Source organism: Oncorhynchus clarkii, chromosome 9, assembly GCF_045791955.1.
Source record: "Oncorhynchus clarkii lewisi isolate Uvic-CL-2024 chromosome 9, UVic_Ocla_1.0, whole genome shotgun sequence".
Classification (NCBI taxonomy): Eukaryota; Metazoa; Chordata; class Actinopteri; order Salmoniformes; family Salmonidae; genus Oncorhynchus; species Oncorhynchus clarkii.
This window is the reverse complement of record NC_092155.1, coordinates 65,646,792-65,669,748: the sequence shown is the minus strand read 5'-3', so window position 1 is coordinate 65,669,748 and position 22,957 is coordinate 65,646,792. Positions and strand designations below refer to the sequence as shown.

At 41.3% G+C, this 22,957-nt stretch overlaps 1 protein-coding gene across 1 annotated transcript in view; it reads right to left on the bottom strand.

Annotated features, from left to right (window-relative positions):
- Window positions 1–11,765: 11,765 nt before the first annotated feature.
- Window positions 11,766–22,957, bottom strand: part of LOC139416754 (probable phospholipid-transporting ATPase IIA) — a 39,542-nt gene continuing 28,350 nt past the window's right edge. Inside the window, exons 22-28 of the mRNA XM_071165795.1 lie at window positions 22,538–22,602; window positions 21,816–21,971; window positions 19,239–19,303; window positions 18,743–18,851; window positions 18,441–18,498; window positions 17,121–17,324; window positions 11,766–13,995 (exon numbers count right to left, since the gene is read on the bottom strand). Of these exons, the coding sequence (XP_071021896.1) occupies window positions 13,859–13,995; window positions 17,121–17,324; window positions 18,441–18,498; window positions 18,743–18,851; window positions 19,239–19,303; window positions 21,816–21,971; window positions 22,538–22,602 (794 nt within the window). The 3' untranslated portion in view covers window positions 11,766–13,858. The remainder of the gene's footprint in view (window positions 13,996–17,120; window positions 17,325–18,440; window positions 18,499–18,742; window positions 18,852–19,238; window positions 19,304–21,815; window positions 21,972–22,537; window positions 22,603–22,957) is intronic.

Here is a 22,957-nt window from a genome sequence, read left to right as displayed (position 1 = left end):
AAACCTCATATAGAGAGATAAGGCGTGTCTATTTTCATATAGAAGCCCTAAATAAATACGGTGCAAGGTGTCAAAGGCGGAGTGATCACGCCTCCCTATGATCATTGACAGAACAGCTGCAGGTGCACAACTTCATAGTGATGAGTTGCATCAGTGGTACAGTTGATGTGCTGCTGCCCCCGGGTGTCTGGCACCAAGCAATTACGCATGGTATATAGGGATATCTTACTGTAACTTTTAATACAAACTAAAGATATGCCCAACTAGAGTCGCCTTATATAGCCTACAGTATGAACGGATGTTAGACTGGCTTACTGGATGAGCATTAGAGCATTTTCATCAATTTTCACCCATCATCCCAGATGCTGTATCAATGAGTCAATAAATATTTAAATTATGAATAATTACAACAACAAAAAATAAGTTCACTGGTATGGTCTATGTTCTAATGAATGTATTACTTACTAATAAACGTTTATACCAGACCCTTTATAAACTACATTTGACAAAGGCATTTCTAAAGCTGCCATTGGTTCATTACATGTAAATCCAATGGAAAAGCCTTCAGGATTCGACTGTTTAGGTGGAAATGTTTGTGACACTCTAAAAATCAAATATTCCTGGGGGTTCTTCAAATTGAAACTGTGGGGGAAGCCCTATAAGTTCTTTAAAGAACCCCTTTTAATGGTTCCTCAGAGAACCTTTTGAACACGCTTTTGGGGTTCATTTTTTAACTACCCCCCCCCCCCCCCCCCCCCCCCTATTATTATTATTAATAATACGCATAACAATAACACAATCTTTTAGTTGTCAGTGTTTATTAGGATTTTGTGGCATAGCAGAATAAAAAAAATAACTCCCAGCAGAGCCCTAAGTCCAATGGGTATATCCTCTGGAGTGTTGATGTTAATGTGTTGATGTTCTCCGTATCCATAGCCAGAATGATTTTGCAGTGCATGGTGATCGAACAGGTTTCCTGTTATATTCATCAAAGGTGTAGGCAGTGGGTGAAATCTGTGAATCCAAAAAAATAGTAATTATAAAGATGTTTAACAAAACCTGCACATGACAGTATTCATACTTTGGTTTTTGTGGTAAATGTGAATGATTGTTTTATTTTTATAATGGTTTCATACACATACCTTGTCCATAATGTAGGTGAGGATGGTACATCTGATCTGCATAACATACCAATACTAATTGACATACCTTTGTGTGCCTCCTTGTCTGTATGCCTTCAGACACAAAAGTGAGCAGTTCAGTCATCCTCACACAATACAGCTAGCCTTCAACATGTTCTTATAGCCTACATATTCTTACCTCTTTGATAATTGATATCCATTGAATTGTGTCCATTTTCTGTTTTAGAAAGATTTGCACAAATATAAAAAGATAGATGGTATCATCATAAAACACTATCAATTTAGATCATATAGGGGACAAACCTTACCTTAAATTGAGGAGATCTTTACATTGTTCGGATAAGTGCCTGCCTCTGCTGTCCTTTCAAATTTAAAATCAAATATTTTAGTTGGGCAGTTAGGTTCCTGCAAGAACCCCCACCAACTAAGGAGGTTCCTCGATAAACCCCACCTCTTATGGGGTTCTTGGAAGAACCTTTTGGGGGTCATTTTCCATGCCAAGAACGCTAAGGTTCTTCTAAGAACTATGAGCATCTTAGAAGAAGTTGAACCTCAATTTTTTTGAGTGAAGGAAGTACTGTAGACTAGGTTGAAGATACCCAGGTCAGGACAACCTAATAATTCCATGAGGAAGCTTTTAAAAAATAAACAGATTCATGGGACCAATGTCGTTGCTAACCAGCATCGCTGGTCCTATTGTTTAGAATTCTTCCTAATGTATGCAGAGTTATGGAATATTAGAATCCTCTTGTAGATAGGCCCCCACCCGCTATACGTAACCAAGACGACACTTAGTGGGTTGTACTCATGAAACAGCACAGAATGTACCTCTGTTCAAACTGCACCTCCCAGGGTGCAATGTGCTCAGTCGGATCGTACTAAAAAACAACATTATGTGGTCCAAAACCAGGGCCCGCATTCATAAAGTATCTCAGATTAGGAGTGCTGATCTAGGAGTGCTGATCTCAGTTTAGCATGTTCGATTATAATAAATATGATTAAAAGGACAATGGGAACTGATCCTAGATCAGCACTCCTTCTCTGAGACGCTATATGAATACGAGCCCTGATTTACATTGAATTGAGAGAGCCTGACTTCTGGTCCCAGATCTGTTTGTGTTGTGGCATGACAATGACCATAGGAGTTGATTAAACAGCACATACATATCTAGGATCAGGCTAGAGAAAGTTGACAGATTATTGTAATTTACACCCCCGCCTGCGCTCCTTGGTGTCTAAACATGTTTTTTAATAGGATACTTAATATTTGTGATAAACTTGACAGTGGAACAACACCATTTGTAGTTATTACACCTGCAAACCCTAAAGTATCAGCTATTACAGTACAACCATTGTTATAGCATTGTAATAACGTCTTGTAATAACACCATACCGCAATAGCTATATTGTAAAGGTTTACAGCAGAAGTCTGAAATATGTGTGGGTCCTACTCCTAATTGCTCTTAGCAACAATAACTGAAAAATAGTCCCATGCTAAAATTGTGTGCAGCCTAATAATGCCTTGATAGCAAAAAATGTGTGAAAGGGCTTATTAATGAAATACACATTTTTATCATTTGTTACATTTATTAATCCCCAACCAAACTGATAAATAGCCATGCATACCTTACCTGAAAGTCTCTTGCCTTGGCATTGTCATCATACTGAACTCCCAAAGACGGTCAACATACTGAACTCCCAAGGACGGTCAACATACTGAACTCCCAAGGACGGTCAACATACTGAACTCCCAAGGACGGTCAACATACTGAACTCCCAAGGACGGTCAACATACTGAACTCCCAAGGACGGTCAACATACTGAACTCCCAAGGACGGTCAACATACTGAACTCACAAGGACAGTCAACAACTCCCAGCCCTCCCAGTCAACATACTGAACTCACAATTAATAATGCAAATTAAATCATGTCCCATCCCACAGGCTTTAGGTAACAGCTAACAATGTCTATTATACATCTTTACCATTATAGTATTATTATGAATTTTGATACATTACTGCCCATTATAGAGTCATTAATGTTATTTTAAGAATGAGGTTAGCCTACTGGTAATAGATGTAAACTATTAGAATTATAACCTGAAGCGTCATATTCATGTGACTACAATGACGTATAACCCCTACATTAGCCTACCAAACACGGCGCTATAGTGTTCCCCAATGGCTGTCCTGGGGGCATGTAATAGCGAATCGCCTGGTAGGCTATAGGTTGATCAACTCACGGGCGTCAGTTATTTCCCAAACCACTAACTGTACAGATATACCACATACCTTAGACAACTAACGAGTCCATAAACCCTATTTTGTCGAATATACAATGTAAAATTGCATGTACATACGTCCAGGACTAGGCTATTAGGCTACTCGAAAATCAATAGGGTTGATAAATTACCAGATTATCACAATTCAGCACGCGGCATCCATACCTTGATCCATCGACCTCATGTTGTGGTACTGTGCCAATCTCCAAGATTCTCTAAACATTTGGAATACAGTAAAAATTATTATAAAAAAATATTATCCTATCATAGCAATAGAAATCCACTCGCGTGAAAAGGCAAAATAAAAATGAAGTATTAGACGTCCAATAGTCGTTTATAAATTCAGAAACATGGAACTAAAATAGACTCCAGCAAGCTATAGTTGAACTTCTTTTCCTTGCTCTGAGGATTACTTGAGTATCAAGAGCGGGTTCCTACCCTGCTCTGGGTGTTTATAATGGTCCAATGCTGTAAAATAACGGGATTCCCTCAGTGTTTCCTCCTGTTTATGCACTTCGCCATGGAAACCTGGAGCGGCTCCATCTCTCGGAGACTCAGGGCTTTCCTGCAAAGCCCACGCTCAGGAATCCATGACGTCTCCGGCTCATGCGCCAAGGCATTTCTGCGGCTTCTCGCAGACAGTGGCACACAATAACTTCATTGTAGGGATGTGAATAAATTACTGTAGGACAGAGGCAAAAACAATGAAAACAGTATGTATACTATATACAGTACATAAATGTTTTAGGTTACACAATTTTAATGTTTGATGGTCACTTTACTGTAACTTGTACCTTTTAATTGAGTTGTAAAAATCAGAAGTAGTCATATAGGCTTTTCACTTAATTACAGTCTGGTTTTGAACCTGTGGGATATGTTGCTGGAAATAAAATTAGGCTATTGGTTGGCTTGCTTGTCATGTCAAACATGGAATCTTTTTGAGGAATTCTCAGTTTCACCCATTCAACTTTCTATTGGATATATTCTATTCTAATATAAGACGAAAAAAAGTTTGAAATCATGGACTGCTAAATTGACCCCAGCAAACATTTGCATTGCAAATACATGTGGCATATATTACCATTAGACCATTCGCAGGGAAGTATCTAACAAAAAACAGAAGATTATTTAGACCTTTTTTTTTTTGCACCTTACATGTGGAATTATCTCCAATGGACTTTACATTTGGAGGAATTGTTGCTTCTGGGACATTTCAGACGGCTGTTATGGGACCTTTTTACTGAAGAATGTGTCTGTTTTTTATGATTGTGTTTTGCTTTACTGTCATTGTCTCCACCACCCTCCAGGAAATTCCCCATCATGCCCTGTGTATTTATGCCGGTGTTCTCTGTTTGTCTCCTGGTTGTGACCCTTGCCTGTCCTGACCCTGAGCCCGCCCGCCCGCCTGACCACTCTGCCTGCCCCTGACCCTGCCTGCCGTCCTGTATGACATCCTTGTCTTCTCCCGCTCCCCCCAAGACCATGTGCTCCACATCTGACAGGTTCTTCAACTCCTCCTGGAGAACCAGCTGTTTGTCAAGGCAGAGAAGTGCAAGTTCCATTGCTCCACCATCCCCTTTCTAGGGTACATCATCTCTGCTGGGAGTGTCCAGATGGATCCCGGGAAGGTGAGAGTGTTGGTGGATTGGCCCCAGCCTTCGTCCAGGGTGCAGCTGCAACGTTTCCTGGGCTTCGCCAACTTCTGTCGCCACTTCATCTGGCATTACAGCACCCTGGCTTCCCTCCCTGTCAGCACCCATATCTCCCAAGGTTCCATTCCTGTGGTCCCCTGCTGCTGACCGGCGTTCCAGGACCTCAAACACTGCTTCACCACTGCTCCCATCCTGGTTCATCCTGACCCTTCCCGTCAGTTCATGGTGGAGGCCGATGCATTGGATGTAGGAGTGAGGGCGGTCCTGTCCCAGCGTCCTGCCCTGGACCTGAAGCTACATCCCTGCGCCTTCTTCTCCCATTGCCTCAATGCCATGGTTCTCCCAGCCGAACCCCGGGGGGAGGGGGGTCCCGATAACCGGATGTTCATGCCTGACACGGTCCGCTCCGCGGTCCTGGAGTGGGCCCACTCCTCCAGGCTGGCCTGCCACCCGGGGTCCTGCCAGATCCTGGCATTTGTGCAACAATGCTTTTGGTGACCCACCATGGTCCCTGACGTCTCCGCATTCATCGCCGCTTGCACAGTGTTAGCTCAGAATAAGACTCCATCGGCAAGCTCTGGTTGGCCTTCTGCAACCTCTGCCTGTCCCTCACCATCCCTGGTCCCACATATCCCTGGATTTTGTCACGGGTCTCCCCGTCTGAGGGCAACACTGTCATCCTGACTGTGGTCGATGGGTTTTCCAAGGCCGCCCACTTCATTCCTCGCCCCAAACTACCCTTGGCCAAGGAGACGGCCCAGCTCATGGTGCAGCATGTCTTCCGGATCCATGGACTGCCCATGGACATGGTCTCCGACCAGGGTCCTCAGTTCTCGTCCCAGTTCTGGAGGGTGTTCTGCACCCTCATTGGGTCTTCGGCCAGCCTATCCTCTGGGTTTCACCCCCAGTCCAATGGCCAGTCAGAGCGAGCCAACCAGGACTTTGAGACAACTCTGCGCTGCCTGGTCTCTGCCAACCCCACCACCTGGAGCCAGCATCTTGTGTGGGTGGAATACACATGCAACACCCTTAGCCCATTGAATGTTCCCTGGGGTATCAGCCCCCGCTCTGCTGAGAAGGAGGAAGAGGTTGGCATACCTTCTGCCCAGATGTTTGTCTGCCGCTGTCATCGTACCTAGGAGAAAGCCCAGTCGCCCCTCCTCAAGACCACCTCCAGATATCGACGACAAGCGGATCGCCATTGGACCCCGGCTCCCTGGTATCATCTTGGGCAGAAGGTATGGCTATCCACCCAGGATCTGCCCCTCCGGGTGGAATCCCACAAACTCTCCCCCCAGTTTATTGGCCTGTTTCCCATCTCTAAAATGATTAGTCCCTCTGCTATTCATCTTCTGTTGCCCTGTAACTGTCCTGACCCTGAGCCCGCCCGCCCGCCTGACAACTCTGCCTGCCCCTGACCCTGAGCCTGCCTGCCGTCCTGTACCTTTGCCCCACCTCTGGATTTTGACCTCTGTATCAAGGCACAAGGCGAGACCCAAATGCAGACACAGGAGGCAGATGGTTGGAGTCTTACAATGTTTATTAATCCAAATGGGTAGACAAGAGAATGGTCGTGGACGGGCAAAAAGGTCAAAACCAGATCAGAAGCCAGGACGTACAGAGTTGCAGACAGGCTCATGGTCAAGGCAGGCAGAATGGTCAGGCAGGCGGGTACAAAGTCCAGAACAGGCAAGGGTCAAAACCGGGAGGACTAGAAAAAGGAGAATCCAAAAAGCAGGAGAACGGGAAAAACACTGGTTGACTTGGAAACATACAAGACGAACTGGCACAGAGAGACAGGAAACACAGGGTTTAATGTGTGTATTGTATTTTGACATGTATTGTGGTGCTAAACAGGGCTCCTCTGGAAAAAATACCTTGGTCTCTAGATTGACTCCCTGTCAAAATAAAGGTTAAATAAAAACCTGACAGATCGGTACATATGACATTAATTTAACTTTTCATAATATGAACAAGGCCCCACTATCCTGGCTTCTATGCTAATGGTCAACAATGACATGTCATTGTTTGGATTGCATTTTGGCAACACAGTCAGCTCTTGGGGCTTATGCATCATCCTTTTTGGACTTTTAATATGTACATTTGCTACTGTAAATCTATTCACACGTAATACACACACTAGCAATTAAACACTCAAGGTCTACCTGAAGCATTTATCTTGGAAAGGTCTTTTTAAATCATGGGACCGGGTAACCCAAACCAATAAATGTTTCAAGAAAGCCTAATTCAGCACATTAACAAGTTCAGTGTGGTGCCCAGAGGAGGAAGCAGTGGAATTAGACATACAGAGAAGCCAAGGTAAACTTAACAGACATTAGTTCCAAAACCATGCAGGCCTATATCAGGCCCTTACTCTCTTAAACCCATTTTGTGGATTGGTTTATGCTACATAATACAAAGATAGGTGATTAGACATTTTAATACCTTGTAACAGGATGCATCCCAGAGTATGTGGAACTTGTGAATGGATCAAGTACTGGATATGCAACCATTTTGTTTAATTAAGTAAGAGGACATTTCCCACCATTCATATATAATGACTTATGAGGACTTATGGAGGCATTCATAAAGCTTTTAAAGTTGTTGTTCATTTAAAGTGGAAGAACCTTTATACCCATTGTGGTACATTGTACATTGTAGAAAATTAGGACACTGAAATGTGTACTGACATCAAATTGAATCTCATTTTATTTGTCACATGCTTTGTAAACATGTGTAGACTAGCAGTGAAATACTTACTTTTCCAACAATGCTGAGTTAAATATTTAAAATAATGTATAAAATCAAATATAAACAAAAAAATACAATAAGAATAATATACAATAAAAGTCAATGACGTGAGCAGCAGAGCTTTCCATAGGAAAATATGTGTACTTTAAGGGGCATAATCAGGGATCTGATTCGAGTTCTGACATGGTTTTGGGTGCTAGATCCAGACTATGAAACTAAGTGACTGCAGTCAGTGACTGCAGAAAATCACACAATTCAGAGTATACATTTTAGGGTTAGCCTAACTCTCTGGCCGTCTGAGTTAAATCCATTGCCTACCAGATGTAAATTCCTCCACTGTGACGTTACTCTTGTGCAACGCAAATGATGAATGAGAAAATGAATATAGTTTGAGAAGGGAAACCTGACTGCGCCTGTCCAGAAGGCCGAGTTTGTATTTACGTTTTTTTCTAGAGGAACCCACTTTTTCTACATTTATGCAGGATTCTTCCTTCACTGTATAACAGCTCATTTAGGGAGCATTGTCTGGGTTATAGCATTACACCGTTTTAGTTTTTTCAATTGTAACATGCGTGTTTGAGTTTTGAAACCAGTGAAGCAGTGGAACTTTGATGTGGAAATGCATGGCACATTATATCATGTCTCTTGGAAAGCTTTCGAAGGAAATTCAGACAGATAAAGGAATGCGTAGACATTTGGCTCCATTTGAGTTTCACCTTAAGAAATCCATGCAAATGTATTATTTAAGGTAGACTACGCAATATAACATCAGCAGCAGTGAGACTTGTTCCTTACAGTAATCAACAACAACCAAATTCAAATCTGCCAAGACTGTAAGCACTGGTTGTTCACAATTTATATCCGCCCCTTACAGGGACACCTGCATTTGTAAAAGCAAAAATTGGAATTGTGTTGTTATTGATTTCTGTAAGCAGGAAGTCACCACTCATTTGATGTCATATTGTGGAGTCTACCTTTAATGTGGCACTGCTGTCTTGACTTGAGAGTCATTTTTGACATAGTTGTGTGTAGAACTTTACAATGTACACTAGATGTTTTAAGTACTAACTGATAGAGAAGCAACTTGTCAAAAATCCACATTCCTTCTGTATTTAGATTTCAGTTTGGACTTCCTGTTCATTGTTTCAGCCAGTGTTTAAAACTTCATTCTTAAAATAAAGTTCTATAAAACAATTTTAATTTCTTAAAGTTGCTGCTTTAAAACTGGACAGAACAGTAGTTCATGGAACTGAACTAAAATGCTTGGATAGTAGAACCAGGCGGTATATTATGTTGTGTAATTAGAGATCCTGTTCTTCTTTTGCCACTTGCCATCTTTGGAAAATATTTCCTTCCTTCTTTTTCCAACTGAATGAACTAATACGTTCCATATCATTATGGAAACTATATGAACTAATACGTTCAGTATCAGTATGGAAACTATGTATGACCACTATGTATGGATGAAACAACCCCCGTAGCTATGTAATAGGAGTTTGATCGATACTTTAATGTTGGTATAACATTAATTTCTCTGCTTTAGTCCAATGGAAAACAAAGTTACATAGCTCATGGATTCTCCCCTTTTGAGCACAGGTGGTGTTCTGAAATCCCATGAAACAATATCCCCCCAGAAGACACTCTTCAGTGTTGTAGTACCAAGTTTCCGATCCTAACTCAAAACTCTGACATCCTTCTATCCCTTCTATTCCTGTTTGTTTCCACGGTAGCCAAGAGGTGGGGACTACAACGGTGAAACTTCTTTATTCAGCAGTACATGGTAGAGAATAAGCAGCCAGAAACCAACCTTTCAGTCACCCCTGTGCTGTGCCACTCCTGCCCTCTCAGGCTAACACCCATGGGAGACATCTAACACTATGACTGTTCACCCAGCACCTCAATAACAATAACAACAATAACCTCTGAACCCTATAGGAAGAGCTGCGTCTCCTACTTGTACTACAGTACCACAGCTAATACCACTACAACTACTACTCAGTGGTGCAAAGTACTTAAGTAAAAATACTTCAAAGTACTACTTAAATAGTTTTTTGGGGTATCTTTACTTTACCATTAACTTTTACTTCACGACATTCCTAAAGAAAAATAATGTACTTTTTACTCCATACATTTTACCTGAGACACAAAAGTACTTGTTATATTTTGAATGCATTTCTACTGCCTCTAATTTGGCAGACTCACTAAACACACATGCTTTGTTTGTAAATGAGTGTTGGAGTGTGCGACTTGATATCCGTAAAAAAAGGGGGGGAAATTGTGTCGTCTGGATTGCTTTATATAAGGAATTATTTATACATTTACTTTCAAGCTTAAGTATATTTTAGCAATTACATTTACTTTAGATACTTATGTATATTTAAAACCAAATACTTTTAGACTTTTACTCAAGTAGTACTTTACTGGGTGACTTTGACTTTTACTTGAGTCATTTTCTTACTAAGGTATCTTTACTTTTACTCAAGTATGACACCACTGCTACCTCTACAACAACTATTACAAATACAAGTACTACCACTCCCTTAACAGATAGCTCCTCCTCTTCTAATGATGCAATGGAAAATAAAACATTAACTGACAGTTACTGTATATCATCTGAATCGCCTCCCTACCATACTGTTTGAACAGCACTGTACTTCACTCTCCCTCACTAGATGTTATAGAGGATTACAGTAGGAGGGGAAATATTTCAGCGACCCTTCCTTCCCAATAGTAGTAGGTGCTAAGACCAATCAAAGCGTTCCAGTCCTGCCAGGCTATAAATAGCTGTTGAGGAGGGTGTGTGCATGCTCAGCACCTTTTCCTATGAGGAGCCTACTGGTCATCACCAAAATCCTTTGTTTACACTGGACATAATAGAATGTGTAACAGATTGAATTATAATGACAGTTTTTTTGTATTGATCTGTCACTTTTGATTTATCCGAACAGTACGGCAAATAGGGTTTGACATCATTTTCTATTTGGCATAATAATGTTATTAAAATCATGATTGCTTTTCCGTAAGGGTACATTTTTTTCCCGTGTAGGAGTACAATTGACCCTAACAAGCTGTCTTTCTCTATAGAGGACTCCCTGACATCAGAATGTGTCTTCAGCCATACTGGGTACTCTATATCTCTCCTCTTTTGATTGAATTGTAGGTTTGGCAATGCTGCAACAAGTGGCTCTGTTGCTCGCTTGAAGCTCTGAGGAGTTTAAACATTAAAGATAGGGGTCATTGCTGTTGATTCTGGGGTGGAATTTCAGTTTTCATTGGGCTGATTAACTTAAATGGGTTGTTTTATTGGTATAACCTATGCATTCGGGCAAAAAAAAAAAAAAAAAAAATTGGATGGAGAAGCAGGATTTTATTATGAACACGGTAGTGTGGGGTTTTACTCCATGTTTTACAGATTGGGCTGAGGCTTGGTTCCAACTAAAATCATTTCTGGGACGAATGCAAAATCTTGGGAGATTCAATACATTTTAACTTGTGCATGTTCTAACTTGGTGTGAGATTCAATTATTATTTGCGAAGATTATGATGTAAAATGTATTTTATACCAACTGAATTTTATCAGATTAACTAAATCCCATAGTTACCTATTATGATAAAATCCCTATCTGACATTACATGGTCAAAGTGACAGGGCATAGACTGACCCTTCCACAGTGAAGGCTACAGGATCTGCTCATCGGAAAGTGTGGCTGACTGTAGAGGAGAGCAGCCTGTGTTGAGTGTCAGGGACTCCCTCCTCTGGTGAAAATGAGACACACTGATTTACATAAGGAAGATTTCCACTACAGTACAGCCTCAGTCTTACAGTTTTACTTGAGGAATAAAAATAAATGTAAAAAAATGTACTCACACAAAGCTAAACATATTTTAAAAATACTTTTAAAAGGGATTTCAGAGTAATGACAATGAAGGTTTAGTGACTAGAAAGGAAAAAACATTAGATTTATTTGATCACCACTGATATCCACAATTCAATACTATTCTCCTTGTTGTTCTGCTGATAAGAGTGCAATTATACCAACACAAAATGATCAAGGTTAATAAATAAAAACAGGATATTTACAATTATGCAGTGTCATTCTACCACAATTGATGGTTTGAAACCTCCAAAGTCCACATTATAAAAGAAAGTAGTTGTCAGTGCTAACAAAACTCTGTGCAAAAAAGGCATGTCAAAATTCAAATGGTTCAATGTTGGAAACGTCAACTAAAATAAGGAGATGTACAGTAGATTACACAATACAAAATGCCTGTAATTCCAACACACTGGGTCCATCAACGTTGTTTTCATGCCATTTCAATGAAATGTACATCTGTGTCCAGTGGGAACTGTACAATAAAAGCAGTGAATTAGTAGTTATGCCACACGGCATGCATTCTTGGACTCAAATAATTCACACATTTTAACAGTAACCCTGTCATGGTATTAGGCAACATCTTTATAATGCATCAAATTAGCTAAAATAATATAAATGGAGATAATACAACACAATGTCATTAGTACCAGTCTCTGAATTTACTGAATGGGAGGAACAGTATGGGAGGAATTTATTCTTTTTTTTCCAAATGTGTACTAATACATATTGAACGTCAACACATTCTCCTGGGCCATCCACTCTGAGCAGGTGAAGTGTTATTTTCTATTCCAGACATGTCTGTGTCTGTGGGGAGAAGCAGTGGGAATTGTGGGGGTAGGCGAGGGGTCAACCGGACAGTGGTCAGAGTATTTTCAGCTATGGCTTGAATTGGCTTCATGTCACAACTAAAGTGAATCATGGAATGATACAGTGTGGCCAGAACTGGCATCAGGAGTGGCCAGTGGCCACATGACAGGGTAGCCTACGGACTCCCTGGCCTAGAGGACACAGCTAATCCGGGGGCCAAAGTGGAATATACGTCTTGGCTACAAATAGCATCATGTTAGTGGCTGAATATTGACCATGCTCTTCAGTTTAGACAAACTGTTTTAACATTCGCCGCCCTGAAGTACGAAATGACAGACACACACACTTTGACATCTGAGCCTGTGGGTTATCATGCTATATTGAACCACCAAGCCACCTCCACTTGGTAGGGTTATAGTCGTTAAGTGACGCACAAACACATACACAAACAGAACTGATCAGTTCACGCATCCATCTTTAAACCTCAGAACTGTTTTTAACATCAAATTGCATAAAGTTCTTGAGAAATGCTACTTCAATAACAATGTTATCCATTAACAGATTGTGCCGTAAAGTTTTTTGTATCTGTAATGTAGCTATTACAGTATACTGTATGTCAAAATTTTAGGGGGGGAATATAAAATGATTACATTTCCCACTATATTTCCAATGTAACTACAACGATTAGTTTTAAGAAATATGTGCAATTAAACCATAATTACCAATTCAATGCATTTCAGACTGACAAGCATGTATTATTTTTTTATGCAAGTATGTTAGTCAAATCCAAGCAGGCGTTCCTTGTTACAGTTCTATAGGCCTGATGTTTAGATACCAAACAGGATTTCTATATTTCCTATATTGTTGATGAGTCAGTCCATGATTAAGAGGCACACATAGCCCTCTGTTAGTACATTATGGAACCTATTTCCTGATGGTATTCACACATTTCTAGACACGTTACCATGGCAAAACACAGAATTCCGGTTCCAGCTTCAGTCTACATGGAATTCCCAACCAGCTAGTCAATCCAACCACCAATCCAATCAGTCTGGAAACATACCAAATATATACATCTAAACAAGGGAAGTATTGTAGACTTGCACAACTTTCTCTCTTCTCAAATCAAACTTTTTTTCTTCTTACACCATCTCTTCCAATTACACAATAACCTTTAAGAATAAATTAAAGGGGAAGGGAACCCTTTAGGTCCAAATAAAGATATGCTCCATTAGATGAGAGAGGTAGGGAGGAGTGAAAGCAGAGACCTCTCTCCCAGTGCACAGAAGCAGGGATGGAGGTACTGTATAATGGCGGCGGCAGAGGGGACAGCTGCCTCCTCGTCCCTCTCTAAGTGGTGAGCTTGGAGTAGTTGGGAGGTGAGAAGCGTCTGCGCAGGTACTTGAGGATGTAGAGGGGCAGACAGCTCACCAGGGTGATAACCGTCACCTTCCACAGGAACGACATCGTGGCAATGAAATATACATCTAGAAACAGTACAGGAAACAGAGGGCAGGATGGTGGGTCATTCAAACAGAGATGTTTATACAGTGCCCTCCGTAATTATTGGAACAGTGATATTTCGTTTTTTGTTTTGGCTCTGTACTCCAGCACTTTGGGATTTAAATTATACAATGACTATGGAGGATAAAGTGCAGACTGTCAGCGCTAATTTGAGGGTATTTTCATCCATATCGGGTGAACCGTCCCCTCATTTTAGGGGACCAAAAGTATTTTGATCAATTAACTTCTATGTGTATTAAAGTAGTCAAAAGTTGAGTATTTGGTCCCAAATTCCTAGCACGCAATGATAACACCAAGCTTGTGACTTCAAACTTGTTGGATGCATTTGCTTTTTTAAATTATTATTATTATTTATTTTTTTACTTTAAGTGAATACTTTTGGTCCCCTAAAAAAATGGGGGGACTATGTACAAAAAGTGCTGTTATTAATGAAAATACCCTCAAATTAAAGAGGACAGTCTGAACTTTAACCTCATCCTCATTGTATAATTTCATATCTAAAGTGCTGGAGTACAGAGCCAAAATAAGAAAAAAATGCTTCCCCGTCCCAGTAATTACAGAGGGCACTGTATATGAGAAATTGAGTAAGTATAACTGAATGTAATCAGACTAGTGTGACTACTGCTCGTGTTTCAGTTGCCACTACTCAGTTCATTAGTGACTTAAAAGGTTGTTAGATGCAGCCAATTTTATCTCAATATCAAATCATTTCTGGGTAACAATATGAAATGTCCTATCCCTGTCAACTGCGTTAATTTTCAGCAAATTTAACATGTGTAAATATTTGTATGAACATAACAAGGTTCAACAACTGAGACATAAACTGAACAAGTTCCACAGACATGTGACTAACAGAAATTGAATAATGTGTCCCTGAACAAAGGGGGGGGGGGGTCAAAATCAAAAGTAACAGTCAGTATCTGGTGTGGCCACCAGCTGCATTAAGTACTGCAGTGCATCACCTCCTCATGGACTGCACCAGATTTGACAGTTCTTGCTGTGAGATGTTAACCCACTCTTCCATCCAGGACATTTCTGGGGGGGAATGGCCCTAGCCCTCACCCTCCGATCCAACAGGTCCCAGAAGTGCTCAATGGGATTGAGATCCGGGCACTTCGCTGGCCATGGCAGAACACCGACATTCCTGTCTTGCAGGAAATCATGCATAGAACGAGCAGTATGCACAGAATGAGCAGTGTGGCTGGTGGAATTGTTACGCTGGAGGGTCATGTCAGGATGAGCCTGGATGAAGGGTCACACATGAGGTAGGTGTATGTCTTCCCTGTAACACACAGCATTGAGATTGTCTGAAATGACAACAAGCTCAGTCCGATGTTGCTGTGACACAACGCCCCAGACCATGACGGAACCTCCACCTCCAAATCGATCTCGCTCCAGAGTACAGGCCTCTGTGTAACGCTCATTCCTTTGACGATAAACGCAAATCCGACCATCACCCCTGGTGAGACAAAACCACGACTTGTCAGTGAAGAGCACTTTTTGCCAGTCCTGTCTGGTCCTGCGACGGTGGGTTTGTGCCCGTTGTTGCCGGTGATGTCTGGTGAGGACCTGCCTTACAACAGGCCTACAAGCCCTCAGTCCAGCCTCTCTCAGCCTATTGCGGACAGTCTGAGCACTGATGGAGGGATTGTGCGTTCCTGGTGTAACTCGGGCAGTTGTTGTTGCCATCCTGGTTAATTGAACAAGCATGGGAAACAGTGTTTAAAACCTTTACAATGAAGATCTGTGAAGTTATTTGGATTTTTACAAATTATCTTTGAAAGACAACATCCCCTTTTCAGGACCCTTCTTTTTTTGCTGAGTTTAGTACATTACTGTGATTGTTTTCTATTAAAACAGTAAAAAATAAACAAACATAGCTTCTTAGCAAAGAGCAATTTCCTAGTGGCGAGTGGAAACCTGAAAACTAGCTGTTATTTGCAGAGAGGTTTGGACGTCTTTGTCTTATTGATCTATTAACTAATTTACCGCCTGGTGATATCACCAGGCAGGCCAAAACTTCATTCCACTAAAACAGGCTGAAATTTCTGGCAGTCTTTTCAATCAGCTTAAACTAAAAAGGGCATTACCATACTTTCACAGTATTATTCCAACCTCATAGTATGGAAATGCACAACACACAGGAAAAGTCATGTTTTTGACTGCAGTGGGCATTTGAAAAACAGGAGATTAGGGAGACCTAGCATGTTGCCAATACAGTAGATGAGTGAAATGGATTACCATGTAATTGACTCGGATTCAAGCTGTTCCATTCAGGGACATTATGTACCCTTTGTCTTACTTGTGTCGTTAAACGTTAAATTACCTCTCTTTTAAGAAAGAGAAGAATGAGAAAGGGCACTTTTGACCACGTTCAGGTCATAACGCTGTGGTCTGAAAATGTACCTCCACACCCCACATAAAGGCCTAAAATAACAGTTTGAAAACACAACTAGTGACTGAAGTAACTGATCGGAATCTATGCAACTAGTCCATTTGTCACATTTCTCGCTTTACTTGGGCTTTTTAAGTGACAAATGTCTGCCGCGTACCACTGTTTAGATTTCATAAACTACATAACACAGCCGACACGAAATTCCATAACTAACATCAGCAGCAGTGTGTGGGGTTCTAGATGTGGTACAATCGTTTCTAAACTACAGCAGGCTGTTTAGTCATAAACACAAAGACCTTGGCCAGCATGTGTGTGGTAGAGGGAGCAGGAAACTAACACGAGGCTTTGGCATTTCCACTTCAACACTCTAGCATGCCGGTGGCTGGCTGCACTCCTCTGGTACTATTTGTCACTTTATTCACCTTTAGCAGGACTTCCTACAGTAACCTCCAGGTCTCAGACAGCCCAAGGGCACAGTATGAATGGAGAAGAGCCTGTCATCACTGAATGCTGACGTACAACTCCAAGGGCAGTGAAAGACCATTACTATCAATCTATCACTGTGTACAGGTTAATACAATTGTGGATACACTATTATTTGTCTCATCTGTATGAAAATTCCTGGCATCGGAATTCCTTGGCCAGAAACATGTCATCAAATGTGTGTGGGTGTTAAGTATGTGTTTTACCCACCTATGAACTCGTGGAGGAAGACGAGCGAGGCGATGTAGCAGGCCAGACTGAGTAGCTCGGCTACGATCATGAGCCAGTGCCATGTCTGGATGGTGAGCGCCACCATCAGCAGCTCCGTGAGGATCAAAGAGGTGAAGGAGATGGCCACGATGTGGACAAACTCTGACTCAAACAGCAGCAATGCCCCATACATGATGATACTGCCTGAGGAGCACAGAGAACAGGTTAGCACAATGTCAAAAGCACTGCTACTGCTTGTATGGATGTGCATGTGCTTTTATTTTCAATCAACAGACATATCTATGGTGCCGTTTAAATGCATGACTGGCAAACTTTAATGCTCAACCTGAACCTTGGCTCTAACTGTTCTGTTCTACACCAGTTATTCCAACGCTACAATCAGAGGAATGGACTACAGAAATACAATGAAGAGTGTGAAGTGTGAAGTGTGAAGTCAGTACAGTACAGCCACATCTATATCTTTTGCATAAAAATAAATAAATAAGGGAATCGATGTCAGGATTTGTAGCTGTGACGGGAAAAGGAAGTGTAACACTTCTCCATGTTATTGTGACCTTAAAACGGAATGTAAAAATACACTTCCTGTGATTGAAAATGTAATTAATACCAACAGATCTGACATGGGACATACAGTATCACAGTTATGTATAAAATACAGCAACATTGTTCTTCAATGTATTGCTTATACACATCACATTGTTGGGATAAACCAGATGTACATTTTCTGTTGGACATTGGACAATAAAATTATATTATTCATATAAAAGCATACAAAACATTTCTTCCATGGACAACTGTTATGGAATCGATACCAAACAACTCACCAATGTCCTTAAACACAGAAACCAAAGCCCACTCAATAGCAAATAAGGGTAAAAAGGATCATGGCAAAGGAAATGTCCCTCTCTGTTTTGAGAGGGAGAGGTACAGCCACATCTATATCTGTGTGGTGGGAGGCAGGGATTGAGTGCTGAGCTGTAGACTAAAGGTTTAGGGTGTAGCATTGGATGATTCTGGAAATGCCAGTAATCCTAGTTGGAAAACCACCTTAGGTTATTTAACATTTACAAACCACAGACATCAATAAACTCCACTACTAGCAATTAAGAAGAAAGTGTGTGGGCTGGTGGGGAGCATCATGGATCGTACACCACAGGGCAGGGCAGTTTCTAAAGTACTATCTGTGTAAAAGAGGCCTAAAGGAATTTAAAAAACATAACAAATTCCTAATAATCTATAGGAATGCCTATTCTACTCAAGCGTTTATTTCCATTACACAAAGCATCAATGTCTTCTTACCTTGGTAGATACTTATTAGGACCCATATCAGAAAGGTCTTAAAGGACAGAGGTCGACCCTGAGAGAGGAATAGAAAAATAACACATTTAATTTAATACATGATAATTATTTATAAATACACTGAGGATAACAGTGAGATTAAATGAAAGCTGAATAGAGTTCAAAATAAATGTGTGTGTATACTGTAGATATACTACTCTGAAGGTTATGGAGTTTTATGCAGTACATCATTTTGAAATAATGCATATTATACTGCCATATTCGATAGCCAATAAAGTAATATAATGAAGACAGTGTATTACCTTTAGGAGATCCTTATATAACTCAGGATAGAGCATAGCTACTTCTGACTTCACATCTTTATCCAACACGAGGGAGAACACAGGGAACATGGTGTAGATGGTGGAGTAGCTAGAATAAAGAACATAAATCGTTGATCAATTTCCATTAAATAGTTTATGTAAGAAATGAAACACAAAAATTATCTTTTATTTGAGAAGTTATCCAGGTAAATGTAAAAAAATACAGTTATTACATTTTTCCCCAAATGATTGAACATTTCAGGCATCTAATTTCCTGACATTTCGCTAAATCGATTTGAGCTCCATATTCTCAGGCTGAAAAGAGGGTCTTTTGATGAGGTTTTGATGACTAAGCAGGGTTAAAGTAAATTCATTTTTTTTCTACATTCAACCCAATGCAACAATACGTCAACACAATCTCAATGTCATAGCAATCCGACTAACAGTTGAAATGCCATTCTGATAAGCCACAGCTATTGAGAAAAGATCAGCTCACCCAATAATGAGAAATCCTTGGTAGAGGGGGACAGACGCAAAGTAGAAGACAGAGGAGAAGACAGCCTGGGGGAAGAAGAGATCATGAATGAGTCATCATCATAGCAAAATGGTATTATACTGTGAAAGAGTTCATCTGTGTATATCGGAGGGTTAGAGTTAATATCAGAATAAATGGTGGATTGGCCGCTATGGGTAAAAATCCAGCACTTGAGAGGAAATTAGAAATACAGTGCATTCGGGAAAGTGTTCAGCCCCTTTGACTTTTTCCATTTTTGTTGTTCTTACAGCCTTATTCTAAAATGTCTTAAATAGTTCCCCCCTCATCAATCTACACACAAGTTCCTCATAATGACAAAGCAAAAACAGGTTCAGAAAATTTAGCAAATTTGTATTGAAAAAAACAAACTGAAATATGACATTATTCAGACTCTTTACTCAGTACTTTGTTGAAGCACCTTTGGCAGTGATTACAGCCTTGAGTCTTCTGGGGTATGACGCTACAAGCTTGGCACACCTCTATTTGGGGAGTTTCTCCCATTCTTCTCTGAAGATCCTCTGTCATGTTGGATGGGGAGCGTCGCTGCACAGCTATTGCAGGTCTCTCCAGAGATGATCGATTGGGTTTAAGTCCTGGCTCTGGCTGGGCCACTCATGGACATTCAGAGACTTGCCCCAAAGCCACTTGGCTGTGTGCTTTGGGTCGTTTTCCTGTTGGAAGGTGAACCTTCGCCCGAGCCTGAGGTCCTGAGCGCTCTGGAGCAGGTTTTCATCAAGGATCGCTCTGTACTTTTCTCCGTTCATCTTTCCCTCAATCCTGACTAGTCTTCCAGCCCCTGCCGCTGAAAAACATTCCCACATCATGATGCTGCCACCACCACCATGCTTCACCATCACAGGATGGTGCCTGGTTTCCTCCAAATGTGACGCTTGGCATTCAGGCCAAATAGTTCAATCTTGGTTTTATCAGACCAAATAATTTAATTTGGCCTTATTGCCATTAACCCACACAAACGCATTGAATAACAGATTCACTACACAGAACAGATAGTCCCCCCCAAAAAATCTAAAGGAAGTTTGTTCTGAAGTTTCTGTCCTACAGTACCAGTCACAAGTTTGGACACACCTACTCATTCAAGTTTTTTTTTATTTTTTTTAACTATTTTCTACATTGTAGAATAATAGTGAAGACATCAACTTTTAACAAGGCACACCCTGTTAATTGAAATTAATTCCAGGTGATTACCTCATGAAGCTGGTTGAGAGAATGCCAAGAGTGTGCAAAGCTGTCATGAAGGCAAAGATAGGCTACTATGAAGAATTTAATATATTTTGATTTGTTTAACACTTTTTTGGTTACTACATGATTCCATATGTGTTATTTCATTGTTTTGATGTCTTCACTATTATTCTACAATGTGGAAAATAGTAAAAAATTATGAAAAACCCTAGAATGAGTAGGTGTGTCCAAACTTTTGACTGGCACTGTATATCTGAGAGATATAAGAAAGATCAGGATTTTATTTTATTTTTTAACATATTTTTGGCATTAAACAGTCCCCATTTATAGTTCCATTCATTTTTTGAACTAGTACCAAAGGACCTTCAGATGAGTCTTATGAGGCCTGTGGGCGTCCTAGAGCAAAACAACTGACATACGTGTTTGTGAGTATCTCACCTTTCCACAGAGGGGTCATATTAGTGTGTAGCTACAGACAGAAGTTGGCAGATCGGCTGTACCAGCTTCAGACAATTCCTAAGATGCTTGTGGGGGGCATAGAGCAAAACGGAGAACAGCATTGTATCTTTCCATAGAGGGGTCATAATAGTTTCTAGCCAAGGACGCTACAGACGATTTTGTGAGAAGACAGATTTGAGGGGTTTCTCATGGTCTGACAAACATCGCACTAGCTCTGTCACCTTTCACAGCAGATGCGGAAGTGCGACAAAAAAAAACTTAAAATTGACAGATTTTTGTGGGGATTTTTTGATTATGCAAATTAGATTCCCGCAGGGGAGAGGACATCGACTCTATGGGGTTAACAGCTGTGGTTGTGGTCAGTGTTAATCTGAGACACATTGGAGGCCTCCCAAACTAGTCAATGGCCTGGTCTGGGAGACTAGAGGGGGGGGGGGGGGGCCAGAAGAGCTCTGACTCATCCCCCACCCTGCTCCACCTCTCTATGCCTGGCCCAAGGTACTCTCACTACCCACTGGCTCTGGGGCTGCATGGTGACTAGGCTTCCAGGGAAGCTGCTGGCTCTCCCTGTCCTGACACTCCCTATCCTGTTTCACCATTTGGTACCCTAGTCCTGACTCACTCCCCACCCCGTTCCACCATTTGGTACCCTGGTCCTGACTCACTCCCCACCCTGTTCCACCATTTGGTACCCTGGTCCTGACTCACTCCCCACCCTGTTCCACCATTTGGTACCCTGGTCCTGACTCACTCCCCACCCTGTTCCACCATTTGGTACCCTGGTCCTGACTCACTCCCCACCCTGTTCCACCATTTGGTACCCTGGTCCTGACTCACTCCCCACCCTGTTCCACCATTTGGTACCCTGGTCCTGCCTACCTGCATGGTGCTGATGCACAGGCTCCGGTGGATGACAAACTGGGAGAGGCCGGCGGATCTCTTGTAGCTGTTCCGCCCATGGACCATGAGGAGTCGGCCCAAGTGCTTGAACTGAGTCACAGAGAAGTCCGCAGCCAGCGATGCCTGTTTCCCTTCCTGTCAACCAACAACATTGTGGTGGAATTTTTAAGACATTCTGAGATACATTTAGAAAAGGTTAGCAAAGGTCTTTGGTAACCAGAATAACACTTTTTACGAGTTTATATAAAGAAAGTTTAGAGGAAAAGTTGAAACTACTGCCACTTTGAGTAAACAAGTTCCCTATTTCTGCCACAGTTAAATCAATATTTACCAACTATTGAGTTGATGTGGAGCTCTGGTCCATAGTTATTGAAGGAGCAAGGTGTCCATAAAGTAAGAACTCTACATGGTTGACCTGTCAGCACTACAGTTCAAGCAGTCCCAATCAGAACAGAATACAATACCACATTGTCAGAAGACAACATCACATTCATTTCCTTTACACCCATGACATGTTTTCACACAGTCAAAAATGATTCATCTGTGCATGATGACATAGTGACAAATGTATGTTAAATGTATGTTAAAAGGTGCTCTGGCCAGAGGGGGGCCAGCTCTCAGGAAACACACGACACAGACAGCAGTGACAGTGTGTGTGTGAAAGCAAAGCAACAGGGCGACAGGGATAGAGAGGTTCTTACTTTGCCCTCCACTCCCACGCCACAGTCAGCTTCCTGGATCATGCTGACATCGTTTCCTCCGTCCCCTAAGAGAAAACAAACAGACATCAGTGGAAGTGTCAGGAGGAACACGTCTGTTAATGTGACTCACAGCAGAGAGGGTTTAGTGTGTGTATGTGCGTGTACGTTCGTGTGTCTGTCTGTGTCTGCCTGCCTGCCTGTCTGTGTGTGTGACTCCCTCGATCAGACCTCAATCCTTACCATAAGAAAATACTATGAGGCAAACTGTTTATCAAGTTTATATCATGAAAACAATACCATCCAATATCTTAAAATGTACAGGTCAGTAACCCTGCAGTTAACTATAATTGGAGAGTTTTAGTGAGCCGAATTGAGAGTAGGCTATTTGTTAACTCTGTAACTCTGTATACTGTAATGTCC